At 42.6% G+C, this 17,415-nt stretch overlaps 1 protein-coding gene across 3 annotated transcripts in view; it reads right to left on the bottom strand.

Moving 5' to 3' along the window:
• Window positions 1–6,700: 6,700 nt before the first annotated feature.
• Window positions 6,701–17,415, bottom strand: part of ldlrap1b (low density lipoprotein receptor adaptor protein 1b) — a 53,966-nt gene continuing 43,251 nt past the window's right edge. For all 3 annotated transcript variants that reach the window (XM_068011361.1, XM_068011359.1, XM_068011360.1), the window contains exon 9: window positions 6,701–8,580. In XM_068011361.1, the coding sequence (XP_067867462.1) occupies window positions 8,436–8,580 (145 nt within the window). In that variant the 3' untranslated portion in view covers window positions 6,701–8,435. The remainder of the gene's footprint in view (window positions 8,581–17,415) is intronic.

Below are 17,415 nucleotides of genomic sequence, written 5' to 3'. Positions count from 1 at the left end.
GAATAAATGGGTCATTTCTGGGATGACAGGATCACAAGATCAGTGCTTGGGCCTTAGTTATTTACAATCTATACGAAATACATAGATGACGGGACCAAGTGCAATATATCCAAGTTTGCTGATGATACAAAGCTAGGTGGAAAAGTAAGCTGTGAGGAGGGCACAAAGAGATTGCAAAAGGATATGGATCAATTGAGTGTTTGGGCAAGGAGATGGCAGATGGAGTAATATGTGGGAAGTATGAAATTATCCACTACGATAGGAAGAGTGGAAAAGTAGCATATTTTTTAGACGATGAGAAACTAATTGTATTCTGAGGGATTTGTCTGTCCTTGAACATGAATCACAAAGTTAATATGCAGGTAGGGCAAGTAATTTGGAAGGCAAATCGTAAATTAGCCTTTATTGCAAGCAGGTTAGAGTACAAGAGTAAGAAAGTCTTTCAGCAGTTAGATAGGGCCTTGGTGAGACCATACCTGGAGTACTGTGTACAGTTTTGGGCTCCTTCCCTAAAGAATGATATTGTGACAAAACCACACCTGCCAAATGGAAACATAACAATTTTGTCATATGGAACACTATTTGAAATTTTATTGGACATTGAACATAACCTGTTTAAAAAGGCCACAGAGCTGAACAGCTGAAACATGGCTGCACATTTGCATTCTGAGAGACAGTTGCATTAAGAGACAATGGGAGTTCTCCCTGATTCAATTAGCAAAATGGGTTTTGTCAATAGTGATCAAAAGACATTGCGAGCCATTGTCTACAAATGAGCTAGCACTCCACCCCCTCCAAATGTGTCTGGTAAGCTTTGGAGAATCAACAACCCTCACAGGTGATGCTGTTTCAAACAAAGAGCTGGTCACATGACAGACCTGCTGGCCAACCTGAGAATTGATTGAATTGTGCCTCACAGAAAGGTTTGGGGCAGACTGCAAATTTGAAGACCAAAGAGAAGCAAGTTCTCTCTCTCTCTCAAGCAACAGCCCAGGGACCAACAGAAAACAACTTAAGCCTCAAGACAGAGGGCCCATTTTCAGCCTTCTGGTACCAGCAAAACAAGTTTGAAAGTGTGCACTGGGCCCCAATGAGAACTGCAAGACTTAACTCCAATCAACATCTTTACATCCAATCCAAAAACAGTAACTGGATTCCATCTACTACTCCAAACCTTCCCCCTTTAATTCTTTCTCCTCCTCTGTATCCATTTGTGTGTGTATCACGTATGCATGTCAGCATGGTTGCGTTGCATATTTTAGTAATATTTACTGAGTTAGCGTGTTAAGGTTAATAAACTTATACCTTTCTTATTTAAACCTGAGAAAGCCTGCCTGATTAGTTCATTTACAATTATAATTAGAGAGCAATGAACAAGGATTCACTGAGGTGAAGCTAAAAACACTGTTTTAAAAGTTAAACCCTGTTACGACCAAACCAGGAAAGGCGCCAGAGGGGAGCCCGAGACCCCTTCCTCACCCGGTCATAACAGAAATTTGGGGGCTAGCGTCCCGATTGGACCCACAGACAAACAAGAAATTGGAAGCAGGAAATCAAATTGATCACAATCAAAGAGAGAAAAGATTTCAATACAAGTTTTCTTCTGGTTGTGTGTGCTAGAGTACTAACATGTCCATGACCGAAGCCAGTACACTCCCAAGCCAGGGTGAAGTAACTTAGGATTAGTCAAAAGCACTGTCTATGGAGGAGTTGAGAAATATGGCTGGGCAGTGTGCGATCACTTTTTGTGCCAAGGCTAGGAAGTCTGAACTCCTAAGACTAGTGGCCAACCTTTTTTCCCCTAAATCTGAAGAACCAGAGACAGTTTTAGAAATAGACTCCAAAAGGCTATTGCTCGCAAAGAAACATCTGGAACAGAGGAAACTTGAATTAGAAGAGAGAGAGAGACAAAGAAATTTCCAGAAGGAACGGGAGGAAAGAGAGCTGAGGCAGCTTGAGTTAGCTAGGGGGGCGACAGAGTTACCTTAGTGAAAGCATGGAAAATACATGTGGTGCTGGACTGTGTACTTAAGCTTTTAAAATTTTCCCAACTGATTCCAAAATTCAATGAGGGAGACGTGGAAGCATTTTTTGTATCTTTTGAGAAACTTGCAAGGCAATTAAAATGGCCAGCTAAGAGTTCGACACTTCTGTTGCAAAGTAAGATGACAGGAAAAGCCCATGAGGTTTATTCCCTGTTGCAGGTGAGAGTTCATCAAATTATGAACTGACAAAAAATGCTATCCTCAGGGCATACGACCTAGTACCAGAAGCCTACCACCAGAAGTTCCGAACCCTCAGGAAGCAAGCTGATCAAATTACCTGAAGTTTGACAGAAGTAAGCAACTGACTTTTGACCAGTGGTTGAGAGATCTTAAAGTGCAGCCCAGCTATGAAAACCTCAGAGAGGTAATTCTCCTCGAGGAATTTAAAAACTCTCTCCCCTCTCTATAAAGACCCGTGTGGAGGAACAAAAAGTACATAGAGCGAGGCAAGCCGCAGTTCTGCCTGATGAGTTTGCTCTAATATACGTCGGTTCCCAAGGGGAAAACCTTTCCTAGTCACCCCCCACAAATCCGAAAAGGACAAAGGGTGGGAAGGTGATAGGAGCCCCAGCGGTCCTGGGAGAGAAAGAAAAGGAGGACACACAGAGGGCCCTCCTCCAGCTAAAAAGGATATCGCTGTAAGTAGGAGTGAGACAAGGAGACCTGTGTGCTTCCATTGTAATAAAGCAGGTCATCTAAGAACTGACTGCTGTAAACTACGGGGAAAGCCTATAGGGTTAATCAGGGCACACCCGCTCAGTGAAGAAGAGACCCTGTTGGAAAGCACAGCTGAACAAGCTGTGGCTTTAACTGCATCAGCAGTAATAAGACCCAGATAAAATACAACTGTGGGTGCAGGAAAATTTAATAGGATCCCTGAAGGTTAGCAGGATTTTGTGTCTAAAGGGAGAGTCACCCCATACCCCTCGGGTAGGGCAAGCAAGCCCATAGTAATCCTCAGGGTCACCAGATTCCTTTTACTGGGAAAAGACCTGATCTTTCCCCCAGAGAGTGCAGTAAATACCAGAATGGTGATGAATAGTATTGGAGGGCAGTGTACACCTGTACCTTTACACCGGGTGCACTTTGAGTGCGACCTAGTTTCAGGACCGGTGACCGTAGGGATTGTCCCTAGTTTGTCTGTGGACTGAGTTGACCTGCTCCTAGGTACTGATCTGGCAGGGGCAAAGGTGGTAGCTTCCCCAGTACTGATAGAGAAGCCGAAGGAGGTAAGAGAAACAGGGCAGTGGCAGGAGACGGTTTCCTGCAGTCCCCCTGAATGTGTAGTGAATTGGGCCATGATTAAACCAGCTCCCCAGAGGAGATTGAATTGGCACGGCAGACAGATGACCATGAGGTCTGTCTGTCTGAAACTTTCTTTGGAAAGTTAGAAGACCCAGGGAATGGATTAAATGGATTTTCCCTAGATGAGGCTCAGCAAGCCAACCCGGTATTGAGAGAGTTAGCACAGGCTGCCCAGACTGAAATTGAAGCAGAGGGAGTCCCTGAGTCCAACTATTTAAAGAATGAGGTACTGATGAGGAAGTGGAGTTCTCCTCACACACCTGAGGACAAAGAGCGGACAGTGGTTCACCAGTTAGTGATACCACAGAGGTACCGGAGAGAAATATTAAGAATGCCCCATGAGACTACAGTGGCTGCACATGTCGGTATATGAAAAACCAAAGCCAGCATAAGTCAGCAGTTTGACTGGCCAAAACTCCACAAAGATATGGTAGAATACTGTAGGAGTTGCTACATGTGCCAAAGTTGAGGGGAAACCCCAACCTGTAGTGAAATCTGCACCCCTAATTCCTGTATTGGCTTTTGGGAAATCCACCAGCAGAGGGCTGGTGAATTGTAAGGGACCCCTGCCAAGAACAAAAGAGGGACAAACAGGCACAGGTCTGGCAAAACGTTAGAGAGGAAAGAGGAAAAAGGGACAAAGAGGACAGGTTAAAGGAGGTCCAGGTGGATTCCCAAATGAAAAACCCTACTGTCCGGTCAGCCAACCCCGAAATGTTGGAAAAATTAGACCCTACATCCTCCTATGTAAAAGCACCCCAACCAGTGCTAACAGCATTTAAAGAAACATGCATGGACAAAGAAAATCCTCAAGAGGGCAGAGAAACTGTGAGGGTGATGCTATACCTAGTTGAAGAGCCACAGGGGATTGCAGTAGAATCTGGACAAATACCTGCAAGCAGAAATGTCCCAGGGGACAAAGGGAAGATTAGCGAAGAATCCGCCCCCAGAGTCAGGAGAAAAGGGAACCCACAATACCCTAAAGTGAAAAGCACTTGCATGACTCATCAGAGCACTGAAAGGGAGATCAGAGTGGATCCACCCACTGCCGACCCCCATAATCAGAGCTCTAAGCCAGGGCTAATTAAATCTAACAATCCGCCTGCAGACCCCAACAGGATCAAAGGCACCCTAGACAATCATGGAAATGTGCAAACTTCAAACCTCCGCAAAAAAAAATCACATGTTTATTGGGATGACCATTCCCAACATATTGCAGGCTGATAGTGAAGAAACTTTAAACCCCTTGGGCAACACATGACTATCTCAGACCCACCTCAAGGGAAAAAGGGCAGTTTAAAGCAGCACTGCTACGAAGGAAAGACAGGCCGTAACAATTTTAAAATTTCTGAATGAATGAGAGAAATGCAGGTATGTTTTCCTGTACCTTCTCTTCCTCCTAATTTATAATGAAACGTTCCCGCTAATGTCGCATTTCATTCGGCCAAAGGTGGAGGTCTGACGAAACCACACCTGCCAGATGGAAACATATCAATTTTGTCATATGGAACACTATTTGAACTTTTACTGGACATTGAACATAACCTGTTTAAAAAGCCACAGAGCTGAACAGCTGAAACATGGTTGCACATTTGCATTCTGAATGACAGTTGCATTGAGAGACAATGGGAGTTCTCCCTGATTCAATTAGCAAAATGTGTTTTGTCAATAGTGATCAAAAGACATTGAGAGCCATTGTCTGCATAAGAGCCAGCACTTCACCCCCACCACCCCCAAGTGTGTCTAGTAGTCTTTGGAGAATCAACAACCATCGCAGACGATGCTGTTTCAAACAAAGAGCTGGTCACATGATTAACCTGCTGGCCAACCTGAGAATTGATTGAAGAGAAGGAAGGTCCCTCTCTCTCTCACTCTCTCTAAAGCAACATCCCAGGGACCCACAGAAGTAACTTAAGCCTCAAGACTGAGGGCCCATTTTCAACCTTCTGGTACTAGCAAAACAAGTTTGAAAGTGTGCACTGGGCCCCAATGAGAACTGCAAGATATAATTTCAATCAAAGTCTTCACATCCAAGCCAAAAACAGTAATTGAATTCCATCTACTACTCCAAACCTTCCCCCTTTAATTCTTTCTCCTCTTCTGTATCTATTTGTATGTGTGTTTATCGCCTATGCATGCTAGTGTGGTTGTGTCATGTATTTTAGTAATATCAACTGAGTTAGTGTGTAAAGGTTAATAAACTTACACCTTTCTTGTTTAAACCTGAGAAAGCCTGTCTGATTGTAATTGTAAATGAATCAATTAGAGAGCAGTGAGCAAGGACTCACTGAGGTGAAGCTAAAAACACTGTTTTAAAAGTTAAACCCTGTTACAGCCAAACCAGGAAAGGGGCCAAAGGGGAGCCTGAGACCCCTTCCTCATCCAGTGATAACAATATACTTTAAAAGTGGGTATAATAAATGTTCATTAGATTGACTCCTGGAGTGAGCGGGCTGACCTATGTGGAGGAATTTGAGTAGAAGGAACCTATATTTTCTGGAATTTAGATGAATGAGAGGTGATCGAATTGAAATGTGCAAAATTCTTAGAGGGCTTGACATGATAGATGCTGAAAGGCTGTTTCCCCTAGCTGGAGCAGCTAGAATTAAGTGTAGTAATTTCAGGATAAGGGAGTCGGTCATTTTGGACTGAGATGAGGAGAAATGTTTACCCTCAGAGGGTTGTAAATCTTTGGAATTCTCTACTCAAGGGCTGTGGCTGCTCAGTGAATTTGTATATTCAAGACTGAGATTGATACATTTTTGGGCAGGAAGGGAATTAAGGAATGGGGGAGGGGGTTTGGGGAAGGTGGAGTTGATGTCGTAGTTCAGTAATGTTCTTACTGAACGACAGAGCAGCCTCGAGGGGCGGTATCACCCTCTCCTCCCCCTATTTCTTATGTTATGTAGTCCAGAAAATTACTCCAGTCATTCCATCAGCACTGAAGTGTCAGCTTAAATCATGTGCTGAAATCCAGGATTAGGGTTTGAAACCAAACCCTAACTCAGCTGAACATTGGAACCAAATGAGTCACACTGATGAACAAGTGATTATGAATTGTGCTTTAAAATAAACCTAAAAGTATTGACACCTTCCCAACGATATACTCCCTCTCAATGGTCATTTAAAATGCCTTCCTCTTCTCTCACCATTCCTCCCCACCACCCCCAAAAAAGTGAAAATAGGAAAGAAATACAGCAGTGGATCAGTATAATCCTGTCTAGATTACTTGCTGCCTGCAGGATGTACACACACCATTGGTTTTATTCCTATAGAAGTGGGAGTAAGTATTGTCTGAAGCAGCATTTACAAAATTAAAAAGGACATCAGCTGAGGGTTATGGTAGCCTCTTGATTTTAACAGTAGTGCGTTTATTGTACATTGTCAAAAGTGCCAACAATATTGCTACCATTAAAGAACAAAGTTCTTCACCAGATATTACAAACAATTGATCTGTGTGGGAATTACTCACACTGGCATTTACTCAATTTCCAAAAGATTCCACAGGTTAAAACAATTCTGAACCCACTCTGTCTGATATCATCCATAAACATTCTTCCAATAAGAAATGTACAGTTGAGAACCACATTTTTCATCTTTAAGTAATCCAATAGATACCATGCATAATAAGTTAACTACAATAACACAATACCAATTGTTGTTAAATGGGGATCATTCAACACAAAAAGTAGCTTGGATTGAGTTTTGGACACTTCTGTTGTTTTATAATGGTCAATTTTCCCATTGATAGAGTTGGATAAGCAGAAAACCCAAAACGGCATGACAAAATGCCAGCTATTTTAGGTTTTCTGCTCAACAGTAGGGATCGGTGGAGAAAAGTACAGGGAATACAAATCACCATTTTCTTCTCCTTTTTCTGTTAAGTGCCTAAGAGTAATTTAAAATTATCTAGATTCTTATACCTCTATTCTCACCAATACAAATGCAAGTTGGTTATTTATTCCATTTGCCTGCTACTACCTAGATTGTGTGCCAATTTTTGTTGAAACTCAACAGTACTACAAAACTGCTTGTAAATATAAAACTGATTTTTAAATACTTCTTTGTACATTATACTTTGTACTCCTTTTCAGTTTATAAAGTAGATGTGCAACAGATTTCCCACAATCAACAGGGGTAAACCACATTATAGTATGTGCCGCCTTTGCAATTTTGCTCTTGTTTTGTATTAGGCATCTTCAATAAAATGCACCCACTGGATGTCAACTGAAGATTTCAGATCTTCACACTTTAAATAAAATAAACGATCAGCAGATTATATTTATTCCGTAAAAAAAAAATCAGTATAAGTAATCTTGTTTTCACCCTCCAAGATTTTGATAAAACAAACACTCAGATGAAATTAAGGCAATAAGGGGGTGAAAATGAGATGGATTTAAAAATACATTAGTTATAATAATCATACATTACTTGTGTAACACCAAAGCAGAGACTAAATATGGTTTATGCGTATTCCCACATTTAACACAACAAATGTTTACAACTAAAGTTTCAAATACAATTCTACCAAGTGAGAATTGAGGGTACTCATCTGTGCTCTTACACAGCAAATTAAAAGGGGCCACTTAGGTTGTTCGGGTGACAACAGCAGATTCTGAAGAGAAAACAAGATGTTCATTCATTACGAAAGAGGAATAATTTTTAAAAAATACATTTTATCAAAGTTAATACCCAAACTGAATTTGGATAAACTTGTACTACTTTCAGGTGTTTATTTCAACCAACAATTTCTATCTAAATAAAAAGGCAGCTCATTGCCTAATTGACAGCCAACTAAGGCTAGATGATGCATCATTGGCTGAGTCTAAAAGCCAGAATGGGTTTTATATCAAGGCCATTTGCTTGCTTTGGTCTGGACCTCCTAAAAGGCAACACTACAACAGCAGACCTAATAAATCCTCTGTTTTAGTCATGCTACAACACAGCCACTTAGATCAAAGTTCCATTCTTGAACCAGCCTTCAAGCATTGCATCTTGCTACCAGAAGGTGCTGAGCTAGGTTTCACACAGTGGTAAGTTCCTCTTTTGTAGGCAAGCTGTCTATTCTTTATGGCTCTTGAGTTATCAGAATCCAAACAAATCTTCTTTATCTGTGACTCCAGGATTACTTTTTTCCCAGTCTCTATGAGATAGGCTTTCTTCTGCTTGCATGTCCTGAGGGCTCACCCCAATGTCCAGAAGCTGAGGGTTTGTTCGAGACTGAGCCAGTCTAAAAGGGAAGGAGGAAAAAGAAATATATAACTTTACATTGATTGCTGTATGGACACATGATCCAGGTATAGAAATCTAAATCGACCCTTTGTTATTAAGAAAACTCCTGATTGCTTCTGCTCGTTTAATCAACGAATTGATCGCTCCATCAATTGCAAAGCAATTCAACCCACCCCTAGCAACGCTGGATGTTAAGAACTCATGGGTACCCCTAACATCTAGCATGGCTAAGGTTGTAAATGAAGCAGTCATCTGGATGAGTTTTCCTCATTTATATTATAATGCATCCACTCATTTGTAGATAGATGTATAATGAGCCCAACCCCAAAAGTTCTAGGACTTGCTGCTGAGCCATAATAAAGTGGAACCCAGGTTGATCTGGAATACCCTCTCCCTCCTCCCATTAAGGAATCTTAAAGCCTTTATTTATTTCCACTGTAGATATATTAAAGCTGGAACTTAAACACACGACAGCTGAACTTCCAACGGCTACATACGAGGAAGTTAGTTTCTACATTATGTTACAACCGAGGTGGGAGAGTGCACTGTCTTTTCTAGTTCCACTTCTCCACAGGTCACAACATATATTTTTTTTAATGTTTACCCGGTTACTGATGCAGTCAATTCATATACCCCACTCTTTACCCCAGAATAAAATACACCAACCAGGTTTCTTTAATAAACAACAAAATTATCAGTTTATTATAAAACAAAACTTAACCAGTAACGAAGCAAAGCATTAACATACAGATTGAAACATGAATATTTCCCCTTTTTAAATTCCCCACACACAAACTCACACTGAAAAAATATAGACATTCTCTCTGCAGAGATCTGTTACAAAAAAATAGACAAAAAAGAATACTTTGGTCAAATACTTGCTAATTATTGAAGAAAAAAAAGGGAAGATTATGGAATGATGTCAGTTGTCCCTTTTTGGTTTGGTGTCCCAAATATGCATACACGTTGTCACTGGGATCTTTCTAGAGCAGTTCTTTTCAGACAACATTGAGGATCAGTTCGGCAGGCTTTCCAGGAGAAATGCAACAACAGGGGTTTCTGTCAGGCTTTCCAGGAGAAATGCAGCATCAGTTTCTCTATTTCTTACACTTGATTCTCAGGAAGTTCTCAAAGAGATGGAAGAGGGTGAGCTGATGGTGGCCGCGCTCTTGGCTGGTTTTCTCCAACTATCTTCAAAACAGTTTGCACCCCAACACATTGTCCAAAGCGAAATCAAAAACAATGGGCTGAATTTTATGAGTGCACCGCAATTCGTGGCGTAGCACTCTGATGTCAGCGCGCATCCCGCGCAGATACACCACCCCTGAGCCCCTGCCATGTTACGCGCAGGGGCTGATTTAAATAGAGGGGGCGGAGAGGCTGCCCCCAGTGATGTAGAGGGGGTGGCCTTCGCATCACCGGCAATGACGTCCGGTGCCACCGCGCAGGCGCGGCACCATTTTTAAAGGGCTCTAAGCCCTTAGAAGGAATTTTAATTTTTAAAAGGTACGGAATGCTATATTTCTAATTAACAAATAAAAATAATATAGAGGCCCTTCCCCAGCATCCCTCAATGGTCATTTCATTGCCCGATATTGAAAAAAATTGCCTTTTACCCTACCCGAACCTTCCCCCCCCCACAACCTTCTAACTTTTGCCCTTCAACCCCTTCCCACCATCCCCACTGCCAATAAATATTGTTTTCCCTGCTCCTCCATCCCTCCTGCCCTGAAAATGTTATTACTTCCCCCCTCCCCACCAGGTTTTTGCCTTGGAACTCTGTACGGAATTCTGAAGGCACGTGAAGGACGAACAGCAGCGGTAAAGTCGGTCTGGGATAGCCGCCACCTGCAGGTAAGCTTATTTGCATCTAATTAATGTTAATCTGCATATATAGATGATGGCCACGCCGCCAGGCGGTGGGGGCCCTGCACCGAGGTCCCCCTGCCACCGGTAATATGCGGCGGGCTCTTCTCGACGTTGCGAGTCAAAGCGGGCCTCTCCCCACTGAATTTTGCTGCCCCCCTCACCCCGACCCACGACGTTGAGGGGCTGGTAAAATTCAGCCCAATATCTCAAGAGTCAGCCTCTTGACATCTAAAAATCTTAACCTGTCACTTCTCTGTAAATATCTTCCCCAGGTAAAGGTTTCTGTTGTTTATTGCTTAAAACACATGACTTCCAGCAAGGTTGTTTTTAAACAATATCTCTGTGTCCTTTCAATGAACTGTCAACAACAAGGCAAAGTCCAGCTTCTATGAAATCTTCAGCCTTCCAATGACTCCATCTCTGCACTTTAAATATAAGTCCTCAAAATCATATATTTAACAAAAAAAAAATAGAAGCACTTTTGTAACAATTACAACAGTGAATCCACTTCAAAAGTACTTAATTAGCAATAAAACACTTTGGGAGGTCTTGAGGTAGTGAAAGGCACTAAATAGATGGAAGTTCTTTCTTTGTGTGTCAAAGTCCTGATGCCACCAATGAACACGGGTGGTCAATTCAGCAGCAACTCACAGGAGACAATGAAACCAGTTAACAGATAACACATTTCGCAGCTTAAAAAAACCCACAAGAATGAATGTATTGCAATCACTCCAGTTTTGTTCTCATTTTGCAACGGTACAATTTGATACATAAAAGGGAGCAATTGCAGACATTTTTAAAGATGGCAACACTATTATAGGATTGTTTAAGGAAATGAATAGCATGGAAAATAGAGTAAAATAAAACTAATAGGTAACTGATAATCCTGCTTTAACAGGTCCGCTTTATAAAATATGCTCTTTTCAGTTCAGCTAGCATCTCATAACAATTACTATCAAGTACTCTATTTATAAGATTGGCACAGTATCACCATGACTGCAACTGTTTGAGGGCACGCTACATTGTTCCCTCAATCAATTACACGAATAGAACAACTGATAGAGAGGTTGACGAGGGAAAATACACTATGGTCACAGTCACAGAGGATGTCATTTGGTTCTGATTAGGACCATTTCATTGCTGTGGCAGGAGCGGGAAACCAAAATTCAGATGGGGAGATGGGGAGAGATGGGCACAGATTTGAGAGACTAGAACATGTTCAAAGAATTTGGAAAGAGAAGGGAGGTTGAAGATGGGACAGCTGTTTGTAGGAACAGATTTCTTTTTGTGAGGGGGGGGGGTTAATAATGGCTGTTTTGAAAGGGAAGGGGACAGAGTAGTTGGAACTATTTACAATGCCTGTTAGCATGGAGGGCAAGGAAGAGATTGTGAAAGTGGTGAGAAAAAGAGTAAAGGATGGCCATTGATCGAGTTGCAAAGGTAGAGGAGTTCTGGAGAAAGCGGTCAGCCTAGTAGCAATAACTGCTACATTCAAAGATGTAGCAGCATCAGAAAGACATTTTCATGGGTCTTGTGAACTGCTGTCAGGTCTCCACTTAAAATTAGCAAGATTTGGAATTCCTCCCTTTCAGCAGTGGATGTCACAGATCTCTGGTCTCCTTACCAGAAGAGATAAGAGGAAGAAAAATAAAAAATTGTTTTTGCATATGCTGCACTGAGGGTGAAGGGAGTTTGTTAAGTGAGTGAATTTTAAGGGTTAATCTCTCAAGACTAGTTTTTGTTTTGTTTTGTTTACATCTAGCAATTAATTGAAATTCCTGTTTCAGTTAAGAGGCAAGTTAGGTTTCTTGCAGTTTTAAACAGGAGTATACTAACACTCTGAGGAGTAGCTGTAGCTAGTTAATTAGGTAGCTTGCTTAAACTGGTTTCTGAGCTGTAGCAGAGCTCCAGCAGAGCTGATACAGCATTGTTTTCAGTGTATAAATTCAAGGGACTCAGTGCGGCTTGGCTGCATTGACTGCTGCTGGAGGGCACAGAGTGTTAAGAAGGGAGTTTGGTAAGTTGGCCAGGGGCTGCAAGAAACACAGAATCAGTTACAAACTGCTGGAATTGTTTGACCTGTAGTAACCTGGAGCTCGGACACTGGCCTGTGCTGGTAAAAACCAGTTTGAACTAATTACTTTATGGGACAAGACAAAGAACAGGACACAGGAAAAGGGCTTTATTTGGACACGGTGTGATACCGGGGTCTTTGGGCCTGGGCCAATTAAGAGAAGCTGTGAACAAGGTGAGCAGGCTTAAGCCAACCGGAAAGACACAGCTCAGATTTGGAGAGATAAGCAACAGGATAAGAATAGAGCTTTTTGGGCATAGAGCCAGCGAAAACTCCGGAGATCAACCATCGTGGAAGTGGAAGACCCTGCGTGAGCGACGCGGCGACGACGTAGAAGAGAGAGAGAGAACGGAATGCCTGGCCAGCGTTAACTCTCCCTTTTTCGGGTAATATCCTTTGTATTCTGTGACTAGGACAGGGAAAGGTCAGAGGAACCTAGTGGGTGTGCTTATGAATTCTAGCTAGTTTTGTTATTAACTGTGTAACTCAGTGGAGTTGTATGTTTTTGTCTAACTAAGTGTATAAGCCTTATTCTTACATTGTACAACAACATGAATAAAGTAAATGGATAGTTAAAGAAAGGACTGAGTTCCCCCTCTTTGTACTAAGCCAGTAACTGTAGCTGTGGACAAGGGAGAGTTGACTCCGCTCCACGGTTAACAGGTAATTGAGGAAGTTCAGTAAGGAGGGGAACTATAAATTAAGAAGAAAATAAATTTGAGTGCACAGAGTGTAAAGTGAGAGTTTGGTGCGTGAGGGAGGGGGTCCTTTCTTTCTTCTACCTATTTTCAGCCTCCAGCAGCTGCCTCTCTTTTCGGTACAGGGGAAGAAGTTGATTGGTGAGTAACTGGTAAGTTATTTTACTTCCCATTGTAATAAAAAGTGTTTAAAGTTACGATATGGCTGGTCAGCTCGGCCAAGTGGAATGTACGTCCTGCGGTATGTGGGAAGTCATGGATGCAACACGTGTCCTAGACGAACACACCTGCAGGAAGTGTCACTGGCTGCAGAAGCTTGAGTTCTGGGTTTCGGAACTCAAGCGGCAGCTGGAGTCACTGTTGTACATCCACGAGGCAGAGGACTATGTGGATAGCATGTTTCGGGAAGTGGTCACATCACAGGTTAGGAGCACGCAGGCAGAGAGGGAATGGGTGACTGCCAGGCAATCTAAGAGAACCAGGCAGGCAGTGCTGGAATCCCCTGAGTCCACCTTGCTTGCGAATTGCTTTTCCATTTTAGATACTGGTGAGGGTGATAGTTCCTCAGGGGGAGTACAGCCAGAGCAAAATCTATGGCACCATGGGTGGCTCAGCTACACAGGAGGAGAGGAAGAGGAGTGGAAGAACAATAGTGATAGGGGATTTGATAGTTAGGGTATCAGACAGGTGTTTCTGCAGCAGTAAACGTGACTCCAGGATGGTGTGTTGCCTTCCTGGTGCCAGGGTCAAGGATGTCATGGAGTGGCTGTAGGACATCCTTCTGGGAGAGGGTGAACAGCCAGAGGTCATAGTCCACATTGGTACCAATGACATAGGTAGGAAGAGGGATGAGGTCCTGAAAACAGATTTGAGGGAGTTAGGAAGGAAATTAAAAAGCAGGACCTCCAAAGCAGTAATCTCAGGATTACTCCCAGTGCCACGTGCTAGTGAGCATAGGAATGGGAGGATTGATCGATTGAACACGTGGCTGGAGAACTGGTGTAGGAAGGAGGGCATTAGATTTGTAAGGCATTGGGATTGGTTCTGGGGCATGTGGGACCTGTACAAGATGGACGGGCTACACCTTAACAGGACCAGAACTAACATCCTTGCAGGGAGATTTGCTGGTGCTATTGAGGAGGGTTTCAACTAGTTTGTCAGGAGTATGGGAACCTGAGGGGTATCTCAAATTGGAAAGAAGTAAAGCTGGTAATAGGAGGTAGAAAAGCAGCAAGTGACATTAGAAGGCAGATGAAACAAAGGCAAGCACTAACTAGGCTTAGAATGCAGAATGTCAAGAAGACAAGGTTAAGGGCATTCGACCTGAAGTCACACAGCATTCGCAACAAGGTAGATGATTTAAAGGCCCAAATAGAGGTAAATGGGTATGATCTAATTGCCATAACGGAAACGTGGCTGCAGGGTGACCAAGACTGGGAACTTAATATTCGAGGATATTCAACATTTAGGAAGGACAGGCAAAAATGAAAAGGAGGTGATAATAAGGGATGGGATCAGTAAGGGAGGATCTCTGATCGGAAGAACAAAATGTGGAATCTGTTTGGGTGGAGCTAAGAAACAGCAAGGGTCAGGAAACATTAGTAGGAGTTGTTTATAGGCCACCAAAACAGTATTGGTAATGTGGGGTAAAACATGGCTACCTGACCCAAACCCGAACAGACACAATGACGTGTTGGGTTCGGGTTGGGTCAGGTCTCTCTTCCGAGTCCAGCATTCAGGCTTGTGTCGGGTCGGGCTGGACGTGGACACAGTGCTGCCTTACTCAGGGAGGGAAGTAATCTTCAAAATTTGAACTTTCTGCTGGGACATCAAGGCGGGAAACGTGCTGCCAGAATGGAGGATCACAACATTTGGACAAGATAGGGTGCAGTAACCTGTTTGATATAATTAACTTTGTTACGGTAGTCAGCTCGGGTCAGGTGTGGGGAAAAAAAATCAAAGGACTCAGGCCCGGGTCAGGTTGGATGTGGTCGGGTTTGGTTTCAATTTCATACCAGAGCTGGCCTTTAGTGGATTTTAGAATACAGATATGGAGGACGGAGAAACTGGTAAAGCAAGGGAGAATATAATATGAATGTAAGCTAGCAAAAAATATAAAAATGAACTGTAAAAGCTTCTGTAGGTACCTAAAAAGGAAATGTTTGGCTAAGACAAATGTGGGACTATTACAGGCAGAGTCAGGAGAATTTATAGTGGGGAATAGAGAAATGGCAAAGAAGCGAAATGATCATTTTGTGTCTGTCTTCATGGAGGAAGATACAAGAAATCTCCCAGAATTAGCGATCCAAGGGATTAGGGGGAATGAGGAATTGAAGCAAATTAGTATTAGTAAGAAGGTTGTATTGGAGCAATTAATGGGACTGAAGGTTGATAAGTCCCCAGGAGCTGATATTCTACATCCCAGAATGTTGAAAGAGGTAGCTATGGAGATAGTGGATGCATTGGTGATCATCTTCCAAAATACTATAAATTCTGGAGCAGTTCCTGCAAGTTGGAAGGTCGCCAATGGCACCCCACTATTTAAGAAGGGAGGGAGAGAGAAAACAGGGAATTACAAACCTCTTAGCCTTACATCTGTTGTTGGGAAAATGTTAGAATCTATTCTAAAGGATGTGATAAATGGACACTTGGATAATAATGATCTGACTGGGCAAAGTCAACATGGATCTATGAATGGAAAATCATGTTTGACAAACCTGTTTTTTGGAGCTTTTTTGAGGATCTTACTAACAAAATTGATAAAGGGGAGTCAGTGGACATGGTATACTTGGATTTTCAGAAGGCTTTTGATAAAGACCCCCCCCCCACCCAGGAGGTTGGTTAGCAAAATTAAAGTACATGGGATAGGAGGTAATATACTTGCATGGATTAAGGATTGGTTAACAGGCAGAAAGCAGAGAGTAGGAATAAACGGGTCATTCTCGTGATGGCAGGCTGTGACTAGTGGGTACCGCAGGGATCAGTGCTTGGGCCCCAGCTGTTCACAATATATATCAATGATTTGGATTTTGGGACCAAATGTGGCATTTCCAATTTCACGGATGACACAAAATCAGGTGGGAATGTATGTTGTGAGGAAGATGCAATGCAAGGAGATTTGGACAGACTTGGTGAGTGGGCAAGAACGGAGCAGATGGAATAAAATGTGGAAAAATGTGAGGTTATCCACTTTGGTAGGAGGAACAGATGTGCAGAGTATTTCTTAAATGGTAAGAGATTAGAAAGTATAGATGTACAATGGGACCTGGGTGTCCTTGTCAATAAGTCACTGAAAGCTAACACGCAGGTGCAGCAAGCAATTAAGAAGGCTAATGGTATGTTAGCCTTTATCGCAAGAGGATTTGAGTACAGGAGTAGTGAAGTCTTCACTTGTATAGAACTTTGGTTAGACCACACATGGAGTACTGTGTGCAGTTTTGGTCCCCTTCCCTTAGGAAGGATATTATTGCCATAGAGGGAGTGCAATGAAGGTTCACCAGACTTGTACCCGGGATGGCAGGACTGTCCTATGAAGAGAGATTGGGGAAACTGGGCCTGTATTCTCTAGAGTTTCGAAGAATGAGAGATGATCTCATTGAAACCTACAAAATACTTAAAGGGATAGACAGGGTTAGATGCAGCTAAGATGTTTCCCCTGGTTGGGGAGTCTAGAACCAGGGGACACAACTGCAAAATAAGGGGGAAGCCACTTAGGACAGAGATGGGGAGAAATTTCTTTACTCAGGGGGTTGTGAATCTTTGGAATTCTCTATCGTAGAAGGCTGTGGAAGCTCAGTCATTGACTATGTTTAAAGCAGACATTGACAGATTTCTAAATACAAATGACATAAGGGGATATGAGGATAGTGTGGGAAAAAGACATTGAAGTAGAAGATCAGCCAAGATCGTATTGAATGGCGAGGAAGGCTCGATGGGCTGAATGGCCTACTCCTGCTCCTATATTCCTATGCTGCTTCAGATGCTGACTGCAAGAGCAGCTTTCTGTCCTTGCTCCCTGTATTTGCATTTCTAAAATAAAATAACAACTCCCTAGTCCCCCAGTGACTGAATCAGAGTCCCACATCGTCACTGTCATCTAGACAAAGGAGCCACTTTTTGCAACATCAACACAGAGCTAATGCGCAGACATTGCTTTCCCATCACCCATACAAGAGCAGCTGATGTACAAGTG

This window comes from Heterodontus francisci, chromosome 31 (genome assembly GCF_036365525.1).
Source record: "Heterodontus francisci isolate sHetFra1 chromosome 31, sHetFra1.hap1, whole genome shotgun sequence".
Taxonomy (NCBI): Eukaryota; Metazoa; Chordata; class Chondrichthyes; order Heterodontiformes; family Heterodontidae; genus Heterodontus; species Heterodontus francisci.
Note: the sequence above shows the minus strand (reverse complement) of the source record. Positions and strands in the feature narration are given on the sequence as shown.